The 14,437-nt window shown below is 41.8% G+C and overlaps 1 protein-coding gene across 1 annotated transcript in view; it reads left to right on the top strand.

The window, feature by feature from the left end:
• Positions 1–3,508: 3,508 nt before the first annotated feature.
• KLB (klotho beta) overlaps positions 3,509–14,437 on the top strand; it is a 40,119-nt gene continuing 29,190 nt past the window's right edge. The window contains exon 1 of the mRNA XM_062213485.1: positions 3,509–4,338. Within this exon, the coding sequence (XP_062069469.1) occupies positions 3,517–4,338 (822 nt within the window). The 5' untranslated portion in view covers positions 3,509–3,516. The remainder of the gene's footprint in view (positions 4,339–14,437) is intronic.

Here is a 14,437-nt window from a genome sequence, read left to right as displayed (position 1 = left end):
CCAGGAAATCCATCCTGGTCTCCCACATAGATGGCAAGGGCCCTAACACTTGGGCCATCTTCTGCTGCCGTCCCAGGCACATTAGCAGGGAGCTGAATTGGAAGGCGAGCAGTTGGGACTCAAACTGGCTCTCCAGTATGGGATCCTAGATAGCAAGCAGCATCCTAACCTGCTGCATCAAAAATGTATAAATTCCTTTTTAAAATTAATTCATTTATTTGTGAAAGAGATGGAGAGACAGCTCTCTATCTGTTGACTCACCAAATGCCTGCAGTGGCTAGGGCTGGGCCAGGGCTGAAGTCAGGAACTCAACACAGGTCTCCCAAATGTATGGCAGGGACTCAACTACTTGAGTCCTGCCTCCCAGACTCTATGTTAGCGGGAAGCTTGGGTCAGAAGCAGAGACAGGTATTGAACCCAGGTGCTCTGATATGGGATACAGTGTCTTAACTACTATGCCAAATGCCCACCTGACATATTTTTTTAAAGATTTATGTATTTGAAAGGCAGGGTTACAGAGAGGCAGAGAGAGAGAGAGAGAGAGAGAGAGAGAGTCTTCCAAATGCTGGTTCACTCTCCAGATGGTTACAACAGCTGGAGAGACACCTATCCGAAGCCAGGAGCCAGGAGCCTCTTCCAGGTCTTCCATGTGGGCACAGGGGCCCAAGGAGTTGGGCCTCTTTCATTGCTTTCCCAGGCCATAGCAGGGAGCTGGATCAGAAGCGGAGCAACCGGCACTCAAACCAGCGCCCGTATGGTATGTCAGCACTGCAGGCAGCGGCTTTATCCACTACACCACAGCGCTGCCCCCCCTACATATTTTAATTGTGGTAAAATACATGTACCATAAAACTTAACCATCTTAACCATTTCTAAATGATTACATTTTAACATTATCATCATAAATAGTGGAATAACTGTGCCAACTCCATTCACTCAATGGACAATTGTTAAGTATTTATTCTGATAAGCAATGATAAAAATCTAGATAAGAGATATTCTCCATAATCCTGGAGTTGTTTGTCTCCTCCACAACTAGAGGAAAACAGCTCCAGGGTTATGTGATAAATGGAGTGACAGAGGTATGCGTCGGATACTACAGGTGCACTCATTCCTTCCACATGTACTTGAGTGACTAGCATGTGTCAAGTACTGCACTGGGTCCTGGCAACTCAATGGGAAACCACTGAATATCCATATTCATGGTCCCTGTTTTGTTATTTAAGAGAGAGATTAGAGTCAAACTGGGGACACATAATTATTGTGATTTATCGTATGATAGCTATCATAACAAAGAAAACATGGGCTGCCATGGAAATATAGAAAGATTCAGGGCTGGTGTTGTGACCTGGTTAAGTCTCCACCTGCGATCCCATATTGGCGCTGGTTCGAGTCCTGGCTCCTCCACTTCTGATCCAGCTCCCTGCTGGTGTGCTTGGGAAAGCAGTGGAGGATGGCCCTAGTATTTGGTACCCACGTGAGAGACCCAGAAGAAGCTCCTGGTTCCTGGCTTCAACCTGCCCAGCCCTGGCCATTGTAGCCATTTGAGGAGTGAACCAATGGATAGAATACTCTCTCTCTCCTCCTCCTCCTCCTCCTCCCCCTCCTCCTCCTCCTCCTCCTCCTCTTCCTCCTCCTCCTTCTCTCTCCATAACTCTGCCTTTCAAATAAATAAATAGTAAATCTTTTTTAAAAAAATAAAGAGATGGATCTAAATCCAATCAAACGGTGGAGTCAGACTTTGTAGAGGAGGCACCAGATTTTAAGAAACAGGCACAAGCCAGATGAAGGGAGAAGTACATCCTGTGCAGAGAGCACACACACCCAAGTACAGGTGAGTGAGCAGCGTGTGTCCAACTTGCTGAAAGTTGTTCACTGGGGGTCGGTGTTTGGCACAGTGGTTAAGATGACAACTGGGATACCTACACCCCATACCAGAGTGCCTGAGTTCAAGTCCCAGCTCCATTTCAATTCCAGCTTCCTGCTAATGTGCACCCTAGGAGGCAGCAGATGATGGCTGAAACACTTGGGTCCCTGCCACACCTGTTAGAGACCTGTATGGAGTTCTGGGCTCCTGGCTTCAGCCTGGCGCAGCCTTGCTATTGCAGGCATTTGGGCAGTGTACCACTGGATGCAAAATACCTCTTTCTCTCTCTCCTTCTCTCTCTGCATTTCAAATGAATCTTTTTTTAAAAAAGTGGTTTGTTATAGCTGAAGACAAGGATACTATCAGTGATCAGTTGATGAGAAATGAAGCTAAAAATGCAGGCAGGAGTCAGAACACAGTGTCTTTTATGCTATTATGCTAAATCCTACCATCACTTCCTAAATAATGTTTCCCTTATACATAAGAGTAAGAGTAATGTTTATTGAGCACTTGCTTTGTGACAGTCTCTTTGTTCTAAGTGCCTTAGATGTAACAATCCTCACAAGAATCCATGAAGTGCATACTATTGTTAGCTTCATCATTGTTATTTTGCCTTTTCTTACAGAAGAGGGAACTGAAGTGCAGAAAGGTAACTTGTCCCAAGCCCCATGGCTCCACTTAAACTCAGGCAGTCTGGCTGCAGAGGCCACGCTCTCCAGAGGCTACGCTCTCTTCTCATTGACATACAACACTTCAAATGTTTAAAATTTTCAACTTCCAAAGGACGTTACAAAGTCTGTACAATATTTATTTCTGTTTATTCTTATTCCACAATCATGCTGATTAAATTGTTGGGCTGTGTCTGTCTTAATATCTGAAGATACGCAGTCACTCATTATTTTCTTTTTCAGGTCTTCTTGCCTTTCGTTCTACTTTTTTTTTTTTTTTTTGTAACTAGTAGCTATTTATTCTTCGAGTGAACTTTCGCAATAGTTTTGTAAACTAAAATTTGGGATTAGAGGTTTTGCGTTAAAAGCTCATTAAGTTCATAAATTAAATTGGAAAATATTCAGTTTCCATTCAGAAAGTGTGCTGTATCTCTTCCTTCAAATCTACCAATACATTTTAATAGCTTTCTTAATACAGGTAACATTTATTAAAATGAATCTCAGGTATGTTGTGATTTTGTGGCCGTGTAGTGTTTTATTTATTATGTTTTTGAATTACTATTGGAATGTAGGAATGTGACTTACTCGGATATTAAATTGTTCTTCCTCACATGTGTGATAATAAAACCACGTCTCAAAAGCTGAAAAACTAAATGAAAAGGAAAAGGTGTATACCTGATTCAATAATGTTCAGCGGGAGAGGCTACAGAAAAAATGAGCCAAAAAATTAAAAAAAAAAAAAAGAAAAAATGAGCCGTTTTTCTGCACTGTTTCAGTATGTTTGCGATCCATCTTTTTCCCAGAATGAGAGAGGACAGAGGACGGACCGTGTTAGTGGCCGCCCTGGGGCCACCTCCCTCAGATTACGTCGCTAGCCCTGACCCATCCCAAGTCGCCTGGTTCAAGCTAATCATTGACAGAGCTTTACAATCACAAGCTTTTACTGAAGCCGTGATAAGACGGTCCAGCAGTTCGTGGCAAATGAAGCCAGGCTGTGCTGCAGGATCTCCAGGGAATGAATGGGTTTTCTTCTGCACCGATGAAAGAAACAGACGCTGTAGGGAAACGATGTCCAGCGGACGCCTGCGGAGATCTGTCATGCTGTCAGCCTTCATCCTGCTGCGAGCCGTGACTGGCTTCCCCGGAGACGGAAGAGCTGTATGGTCGCAAAATCCTAATTTCAGTCCGGTAAACGAAAGTCAGCTGTTTCTCTATGACACTTTCCCAAAAAACTTTTTCTGGGGTGTGGGGACTGGAGCCTTCCAAGTGGAAGGGAGTTGGAAGAAGGATGGGAAAGGACTCTCTATATGGGATCATTTCATCGCTACACACCTGAATGTCAGCAGCCGCGATGGCTCCAGTGACAGCTACATTTTTTTGGAGAAAGACTTATCGGCGCTGGATTTTATAGGAGTCTCTTTTTATCAGTTTTCAATTTCCTGGCCAAGACTGTTCCCGGATGGCACAGTAGCAGTCGCCAATGCAAAAGGTCTCCAGTACTATAATCGGCTCCTGGACGCTCTGCTACTTAGAAACATTGAACCTGTAGTCACTTTATACCATTGGGATCTGCCCTGGGCGCTACAAGAAAAATACGGGGGGTGGAAAAACGAGACGTTGATTGATATCTTCAATGCCTATGCCACCTACTGTTTCCAGACGTTTGGGGACCGTGTCAAATACTGGATCACCATTCACAATCCCTATCTGGTGGCTTGGCATGGCTACGGGACAGGTCTGCACGCTCCCGGAGAGAAGGGGAATGTGGCAGCTGTCTACACTGTGGGACACAACCTGCTTAAGGTACTGTATGGTTGTCTTCTACTCGCTTCAGCAGAAAAGGAGCAGGAGCTCCAAAGAAACAGTAGCTCATTCCCTTTATTGAATTCCGGGCATCTCATTTTAGGCTAAGTTCCAGCTTCCAAATTTATATGTAAAATAGCATGTTTTAATTACCAAAGTGATTATGAGTCAAATGGGTTCCCTCAAAAGTGGCACTTTGGGACTATTTTTTGACTTACAATTGTGCATTTAAAAAAGTATACAATTACAATTGTATACATAAAGTATACAATTACACTTTCATTCTGTGGAAAGTCAGTACTTTATAAATTTAATTGTTGGAGGCTTTTCTGACAACATGCAAATCATTCCAGAATTACTGAAGGCATAATCATTTCAAATATGTACTTATTAGTATTGCTATTCCCAATGGTATTGATTATACTTACATAAAGAAATTTAACTAACTGAAGCATATTAAATATAGAAAATGAAACAAATGTGCTTCAAGTTGGGTTTTACTTGTGTTCTATGGTAGAATAGATGAGGTTAATTGTAACTGAAGTTCTAGGTGCTGTATTAAGTGTTTTAAAGCAGTATATTTCAAGATGCTAACGTTCATGTTGGGAAATATTAAAACTTATCAAAAATAGTGCAAATGTAAGCAAACTAATAGCTTAAATGTATTGACTGCTTATTAGGTATAGCAGATGCCGTTAAGCATCATACCTGCGTTGTCCCAGGTAAGCCTCATGACACCCTTATGAAGCAGGTCCTATGACTTATCCCTCTTCTACAGAAGAGGAAGCTCTGTGGGATTAAACAGCTTGCCGATGGTTACAGAGGAAAACGTAGCTGCTGTGAAGATGGGCTTTCGCAATGACAACATAATTAAACACCCTCTTTATTAAGAATGCTCTTCTAAAAGGCAGTCTTTCAAGAGATTTAGCCTCCGGTTGAGGCTAACATCCGGAATTGGATTTATCATCTCAAGTCCAGTAGTTTACTTGGGAAAAATAAATTGTCTGAAAACACCTGTTCATTGTTGAAAATGGAAAAAAAAAAAAAAAAAACCTTTCAAGGGGAGGTACCTCACTTTTTAACAATCAAATATTATATAGAGAGAAATAGAAGGAATGTCCAGGAACATAAAACTACTTCATGGCTAAATTTGTACCAACATATCTGCTAACTCTTCTGTTCTTAAGGAACTTCCTGCGTTCTTATTATTTACATATACTGCTTGCAGTCAAAACTGCTGTTGTAGGAAACAGATTGCATTATGATTTCAAGGTAATTTGCACCTACTCGAGTAAAGTTGTGAACATATTAATATGTGGGTATACTGTGATTTAGCAAACTGAGACCTTAAAGGGGTGGAAACTTCCAGCTGGTTAATAGCTATCAAGATTATGCATATGTCAGAAAAATATTCTTTTTGTCTAATTCTTTTAATTACTAAAGCTATCTATGCTTAGGTAAATTTAAAAACATCAGATTGTACCAAAGGACACAAACTGAGAAACAGTCCCTTCTCCCTCTCCACCTGACCTCTCAACCGTGGAAACCGCTCTTCACTCTTTTTAATGATCTCTATGCAAAGGCATGTGTGTGTTATGTTTGTTTCACCTTTGCATAAAGGAAAAATATTCACAGTTGTTGAAAAGCTTGGTTACCTGGAAAAATGTTAATAATTGAAATTTTCATGGAAAACTATGTTTTAATGATTAATTTAAGCCTGCAAAACTTGCTATCTGATCATAAGAATGAGAAAAAGTTTAAACTAATAGATATTGCCTCCAAACTTCACTGATAAAATGTTGTATTTAAGATGGTTTTCATTTTCCTTTAGTCTGAGATAAACTCTGCCTTTACACACAATTAGCTTCTGATAGTGAGATACATTTCATTGTTTTAAAAACTGAGGGATTAGGTTTGAAGTAACTGTTTGCCAACAAAATTTCTTCTATCACCTTAGAATTTCCAAAGCACTGGCCTCCATAAATGGTGCAAGGGGTGCTTTGAAATCACCCGGAAACTTTGTGTGACCCGGGGCCTCTGGGAGAATTCTTGCAATGGTCTGGGAGCCTGAGGTGAACTTGTTTTCCCCACGTGTCCCCTCCCTGTTCCTACTTTAAATAGAAAAGATTCATGTGATGGTTTATGTCGCAATGAAGTATTTCTTCCTTACGCCCCTGCGATCCAGAAAAAGCATTCTTTAGGATTAGTTTTTGGTCCCTTTAGTTTACTGAGTTAAACAAGCCTATTATAAAACTGGATTCATGAGTGGTCGGTTATCGAACAGTTTATTCCTCAGTTCTCAATTGTTGAAAAGATTTTGTCGTGGCTAGTGGGATCCTTTGAGTTCTAGAAGGAGCCTGAAAATTCTATCTCAGTTTGAAATGTCCTTGTGTGTAGGAAACCTGAATGATCTAGATCCAAGACTCACCTGGAATCTAGGTGCCACTTTATTACAAACATGGCTATGGCAGGTTAAAAAAAATTCCCACAATTACATCTACTAATAGGTACTCTACTCCTGAATTTTTAACAGTGCTTGGAACAAAACAGAATGAATTTTTGGGTTTGGCCATCTTTTAGCATGGTGATCATCACTTTCAATATTATTATAATCTTGGTATCAACTTGCCAGACAACTGTTATTACCCCCACCAAACAGAGTGGTATTTCTAATATAAATCATGTTGCTCCTCTGCATAAGGTCAATTAGTGTCCTCCAAAGTTTGGGGACAAAGTCCTGACGTTTAACCAAGATCTTTAAGCCACAACCCTGGACCTCCAGTTCAGCTTCCTTCCTGGCCACTCTTACCCTACACTCCACCAAATGCTTTCCCAGCAGCGTCTTGGTTTTACTTCACTATCCCTGTCCACTAGCCTCCACTCCTTGCTCTACCCAGTTAAAATGTTCTTCTTACTCTGTTGTACCCATATAACGTCTTTCCAGACTCACTTCCGACTGCAGCCATGACCTCTTTTTTTTTTTTTTTTTTGACAGGCAGAGTCAGACAGTGAGAGAGAGAGAGACAGAGAGAAAGGTCTTCCTTTTTCTGTTGGTTCACTCCCCAAATGGCCATGACGGCTGGCATGCTGCACCGATCTGAAGCCAGGAGCCAGGTGCTTCCTCCTGGTCTCCCATGGAGTGCAGGGCCCAAGCACTTGGGCCATCCTCCACTGCACTCCTGGGCCGCAGCAGAGAGCTGGACTGGAAGAGGAGCAACCGGGACAGAACCCGGTGCCCCAACCGGGACTAGAACCCAGGGTGCCGCCGCTGAGCCAAGGCCTCTTAAGTTATTTTTAACCTTTTAGAGAGCTGTGCCTCTCTTGGCAGGTTCCCACAAGATGTGCTTGTTTCTGTTCTAGCATTCAAATACCCTATGTACCTTCCTGCCTCCCCAGGTGCACTGAGAGCTCCTAGGAAAGAGAGACACTTTTTCCTGTGTCTTTATATTCCCAGCACCTAGCACAGAGTATCTAATATGTACCAGGTATACATGTTGGTTGAATGAGTGGTTTGAGATTTCTATCTTAAATTTTGTAATCAAAAACCAATCTGAAGTTCAATCTTGCTACTTCATTGCATTATTGCTAATTCTTGAAATATTGCTAGTAAGAATCTAGTGGTGGATTAGTCAGGATTCTTTTGGTTGCAAGTGACAGAAACCTAATTCAAGTTGACTTAAGCAAAAAGCAATTTCCTGATCCAGTAACTGGACCACAGGGACGAATGATCTCAGTATCTTTCTCCCATGTACAGGTTTTCAAATCCCAGGACAGATTTCACCTTTTAGGGCTATCATCTTATTCCTCCTATCAGCAAATTAGCAAAGGCAATAAAGGTGTCTGATTTCATTCAATAAATAAACATACTACTGTAAATGTATGGATTTCCCCCTTCAAATGGGAAAGGTTGGGGAAGGTGAATTTAGTCATGAGAGTCACTCAGTCTATCATTCCACTAAATACTGGCAGCTTCCATGATAACCTTGAATATTTATTTCATGGTTTTTAAATGTTCGCATTTATAGACAAACAGTTTATATAGGACAAGAATTTCTCAACCTTGGCACTTTTAATATTGGTGTTCAGTGCCAGATAATTCTTTTTTTTTTAGGAGTTACTTATTTATTTGAAAATCAGAGTGACAGAGAGAGAGAAGGAGAGGCAGAGAGAGAAAGAGAGAGAAGTCTTCCATCTGATGGTTCACTCCCCAGATGGACACCACAGCCGGAGCTGTGCCGATCTGAAGCCAGGAGTCAGGAGCTTCTTCTGAGTCTTCCCACATGGGTGCAGGAGTCCAAGGACTTGGGCCTTCTACTTCTTTCTCAGGCCATAGCATAGAGCTGGATCGGAAGTGGAGCAACCAGGACTGGAACTGGCACTCATATGGGATGCTGGCACTGCAAACGATGGCTTTACCCACTAGGCCACAGCGCCGGCCCCACCAGATAATTCTTTGTTGGGGGAAAGGGAGTGCTGTCCTGTGAATTGTAGGATGGTTAGCAGCATCCCTGGCCTCTGCCCACTGGTGTCTCCCATGCCCACGCCCATTTCCCAGCCCCATACCCCAACTCCTACTTCCAGGGTTCTGACCACCAAAACTGTCCCTAGACACTGCCAAATGCTCCCTGTTCTACCACCCTGGGAAACCACTGACTTAACACCTATAACAGACAACTGACTAACGGAAGGAAGCACGAAAGCCCAAGGGCATTGAAATATAACCAGCTGTGGCTTAGCAGGGAAAGCTGCCACCTGCAGTGCCAGAATCCCATATGGGCGCTGGTTCCAATCCTGGTTGCTCCACTTCCAATCCAGCTCTCTGCTATGGCCTGGGAAAGTGGTGGAAGATGGCCCAGGTCCTTTGGACCCTGCACCCATGTGGGAGATCCGGAGGAAGCTCCTGGCTCCTGGCTCCAGGCTTCAGATCGGCACATCTCCAGTTGTTGTGGCCAACTGGGGAGTGAACCAGCGGATGGAAGACCTCCCTCTCTCTCTCCCTGCCTCTCCTCTCTCTGTATAACTGACTTTCAAGTAAATAAATCTTTTATAAAATATATATATATATTAAATATATATATATATATCTCACCAGCAGAAAGAGCATAAAATTGATAATGATTCTACAAAACTGTCCCCAAGGAGATCTTTGCCAGATCTATAAGCCACATACATAAAATCAATATAGCCTATTTTGTTTTTAGAGAAGAAACACTGCTTTAAAAATGTTAAAAAGAGGAAATAGGACAAGCATTTGGTACAGCGGTTAAGCTGCTGCTTGGGACACCCACATCCTGATTTAAGTTCCAGACCTTCTGCTTCTGACCTGGTTTCCTCCTAATATGCACCCTGGGAGGCAGCAGGTGATGGTTCAAGTTATTGTGTCCCTGCAACCCAGGTTGGGGACCCAAATGGAGTTCCTGGCTCCTAGCTTCAGCCTGCTCAAAGTCCTGGCTGCTGCAGACATTTGTGGAGTGATCCAGTGCATGGAAAACTCTGTCTGTCTCTGTCTCTTTGCCTTTCAAATTAAAAAAAAAGAAGAAAGAAAGAAAGAGAAAAAGAATTTTTTTTTCAAAAAGAGAAAATAAACAATCATCAACATAATTACAACTATTTTGACTTTTCATATGCTGGAAATAATGACTGCCTTTTGGCTTTGCATTATTTGTGAGATACTTGAAAGAGCTGCCCAAACGTTTCTCTCATATTAACCATTAACGATTTATCAGTAAAACACTAAACTTACTTTTAAAAACCTTGTCTCATCTGGGAATGCAGTGGACAATAGCTCAAGTGCTTGGACCCCTGCCACCCGGGTGGGAGACCCAGATGGAGTTCCAGGCCTGGCCCCGCCCTAGTGGGCGCCGCCATTTGGGGAGTAAACCCGTGGATGGAAGACCTTTCTTTGTTTCTTCCTCTCTCTGTAACTGTGCCTTTCAAATACATAAATAAGTCTTCTAAACCTTTATCTTTTTTTTTTAAGAAAGAATTCAAACAAAATGTTAAATAAATAATTTTCATCCATGTTTGATATCAAAAGCTTATGTTTCATAGACTTTGAGCTTTGTGTATCACCTCGTGTTTTTCTGGCTTTTTAGTTTGTAGGCATATTTAAGGATCAGATGTACTGCTACTATTTACTAAAATAATTTTTTAAACGGATTTTGAAAGGAAACTCCATATCCTACTATAAATGAGGATACAGTTTTTTTTTTGTTTTTTGTTTTTTGTTTTTTGTTTTTTTTTTTTTGACAGGCAGAGTGGATAGTGAGAGAGAGACAGAGAGAAAGGTCTTCCTTTGCCTATGGTTCACCCCTCAATGGCCGCTGCAGCCGGCGCACCACACTGATCCAAAGCCAGGAGCCAGGTGCTTCTCCTGGTCCCCCATGCAGGTGCAGGGCCCAAGGACTTGGGCAATCCTCCACTGCACTCCTGGGCCACAGCAGAGCTGGCCTGGAAGAGGAGCAACTGGGACAGAACCGGCGCCCCGACAGGGACTAGAACTGGAGTGCCGGCGCCGCAGGTGGAGGATTAGCCTAGTGAGCCTCGGCACCGGCCAGGACACAGTATTTTTAATATCCTTAAAGCAAACAAAACCTCAGCTTTATTCCACCTAATGTCATCTCCCACACAAAAAGTGGTTGACGTATCAGGTTTGGAAAACACCACTGAATATGTAAATGCTACTCAGCCTTTTAGTGTACATTTAATATTGAAATCAAACATAGTATGTCATTTAAAATATGGGTTAAAATGCTTTTTCCTCCATAGCTGCAATAATTCAGATAATGTACATTATTCATTAGAAAGGGAAACCCTAATGTTTATGTCTGTGCATTATGAGCATTTAAAATATTCAGAATTTAGTCCATGAATATTTTACATTTAAGTAAACTTTACCATGCAATCTTTAACAGATCTGTAGGAAATAAAGTAGAGGTCAACCAGTTTTTTGGATACCACACACAAATGATGAAATGATCTTTGAAATTTCTCAGGGGCTCAAGAGATTGCTTAATTGCTGTGGAAGAGGCTTTTGGGGCAAGCAAAGTTGGGAAACTACTCTGGGTCAAGGCCTCACCACTTGCTCCTGGACCCTGGGATAAGACTGTTAATTCCTTGCTTTTCTACCGCTCTCAGGAATTCTGTCAACATCTCTTGGCCTTGTTTCTTCAGAGAAGCTCACACAATGCTGACATGTATTAGGTGGTTGACAAATAATTAAATCAGTTATATTTCAATATAAAAAAAAAATCTGGGGCCAGCAATGTGGTACAGCAAGTTAAGCTGAAGCCTATGATGTTGGCACCCCATATGAGCATGGGTTCAAGTCCCCACTGCTGCAGTTCCAATTTAGCTCCCTGCTAATGTACTTGGGAAAGCAGTAGAAGATGGCCCAAGGACTTGGACCCCTGCCGCCCATTTAGGAGACCAAGATGGAGTTTAGGGCTCCTGGCTTTGGCCTGGCTCAGCTCCAGCTATTGCATCCATGTGGGGAGTGAGCCAGCAGAAAGACGATCTCTCTCTCTCTTTCCCTCTCTCTCTCCCTCTTTCTATAACTCTACCTTTTGAATAAAATAAATAAATCTTTAAATATATATATATATATATATATGTAAGAATGATCTACTTTGTCCCAGAGATAGCATTAAAACCTTTTTTTAAATTTTATTTTCATTTTATTCAAAAGGAAGAGAGATGGAGACAGATAGGGATCCTCCATCCACTGGTTCACTTACCAAATGCCTGCAACAGCCAAGGCTGAGCTAGAACAAGGTCAGAAGCTGGGAACTCACTCTATATTTATTTATGATTCATTTACTTTATTTGAAAGACAGAGTTGCAGAGAGAGAGGGTGAGGGAGAGGGAGAGGGAGAGGGAGAGAGAGAGAGAGATAGAGAGAGAGAGAATCATCTATTTACTGGTTCATTCCCCAAATGGCTCTAACAGCTAGAGGACAGAAACCAGGAGCCAAGAGCTTCTTCCAGATCTCCCATGTGCATGCAGAGGCCCAAGCACTTGGCCCATTTTCTACTGCTTTCCCAGGCCATTAGCTGAGAGCTGGATGGGAAGTGCAGCAGCTGGGAATTGAACCAGTGCCCACACGGATGGCAGCGCTTCAGATGGTGGCTTAAGCCACCTACACCACTACACCACAGCGCTGTCCCCAGAAGCAGGGGAAACTCAGTCTAGGTCTTCCACATGCATGGCAGGGACTGAAGTGCTTGAGCCATCACCTGCTACCTCCCAGGGCACACAGCAGCAGGAAGCTGGAATTGGAAGTAGAACCAGTACTTGAATCCAGGCACTCCTATATGGGATGTGAGCATCATAAGTGGCATTAGCTGTTATACCAAACACTGACCCCAACAAAGTCTCTACACCTGCAGTGAAATAGAAGTGGATTGCAGACACACACATTCTCTCTCTCTCTCTCTCCCCCTCCCTCTCTACCTCTCTTCCTCCTTAATAGGTATAAATGCTATATAATCTTTTCCAAAATATGCAAATCAAACATGTATGCCTATTTTTTATTTTAAAAATTTACATTAGGTGCCGGCACTGTGGCACAGTAGGTTATCCTCCACCTGTGGTGCTGGCATCCCATATGGATGCTGGTTCTAGTCCCAGCTGCTCCTCTTCCAATCCAGCTCTCTGCTGTGGCCTGGGAAAGCACTGGAAGATGGTCCAAGGCTTTGGACCCCTGCACCTGTATGGGAGACCTGGAAGAAGCTCCTGGCTCCTGGCTCCTGGCTTCGGATCGGCCCAGCTCCGGCCTTTGCAGCCATTTAGGGACTGAACCAGCAGATGGGAGACCTCTCTCTCTCCCTCTCACTCTACCTGTCAAATAAATAAAATCTTTAAAAAATTTTACATTAAAAACCATCTTGAAACAAATTGCAAAATTTTGATGGCAGTTAAATTTGAGTGATGCATTCATAAAAGTTCATTATAAAATAAAAGTTCATTATAAAATAAAAGTTCATTATAAAATAAAAGTTCATTATATTATTATTTCTATTTTGGTATATTATAACAATTTCCAAATGTAAAATTTTAAGATAAAATAAGGCGAAGGGAATATTTTATATTTAAAAGTAAGAGAAAATAAAACAACCATCTCTACATAATTCTCTTCTTAAAGGCTCTGTGGAAATTCTTGAGCAAAATTTAGTAAGAAAACAGCAAAAACAGCTGTGAAAAAGCCAGCACTCACATGATTAATTGCTAAGCTCCTGGGCCAACAGACTTTTGCAATGCTTTCTTGACTATCAGCAAGGTCACAGGGTTTCATAAGCACGTTTAAGAAGACTAAATGTTAAGACTCTTCTGTCCAATCGCACCCCAACGTCTTCCAGGCTAAGTGCAATATTTTGAAATGGAAACACTAGCAGGAGCCTGTTTAGCTTGTCTTGGTTTTATAGAAGCAAAGTCTTCAGAGAAGATCAGAATTGATTTTTTTTCTTTTGGTTAAAAAAAGCAGAATTTTTAAAAGCCCTCTTTGTTGAAGTCAAACTGCAAGAAAATGGCATACCAAAACTTCCGCTATGTAACATAGCAAAATTTCTGCAAAGTCTCCCGGCTAAAGAAATGGCCATGCTTTACTGTTAATAAAGAACACAATAAAAAGAACTAGCAAAATATAAATCTGTTATTTTCCATCACTTTCCCCTCCCATAGGCCCCCCCAGATTTAAAAGAATGGTCTTAATTTTTAAAGCCAAATGAAGGATTGAGATAAATATTACAGATAACTCTTTGACATTCCATTGTACTATTTTAATTAAATATTATTATAAGAAGAATGTTCTGGTGCATACCTACTACAGTGCCAGAAACATACCAGATATTTATCACCAATCATTCCATTTAATTCTCCCATCAACTGTGCCAGGAAGGTATTCTTAAATCCATTTTACAACTGATGAAACAAGCTCAGAGAAATTTGCCCAACACTACATAGCTGATAGGTGTCAACTTTCAAATCTAATCTGTCTGAATCCGAGCTAGTGCATTTGAATCCCATTCATCAGATGCCCAGCTCCCCTGAGAAAGAACACTCCAGAACTCCAAAACCCATGGACAGCACTTGTATTTGTACT

Source organism: Lepus europaeus, chromosome 16 (genome assembly GCF_033115175.1).
Source record: "Lepus europaeus isolate LE1 chromosome 16, mLepTim1.pri, whole genome shotgun sequence".
NCBI classification, from domain to species: Eukaryota; Metazoa; Chordata; class Mammalia; order Lagomorpha; family Leporidae; genus Lepus; species Lepus europaeus.
The sequence above is the reverse complement of the archived record's forward strand: the minus strand, read 5'-3'. Positions and strand labels throughout refer to the sequence as shown.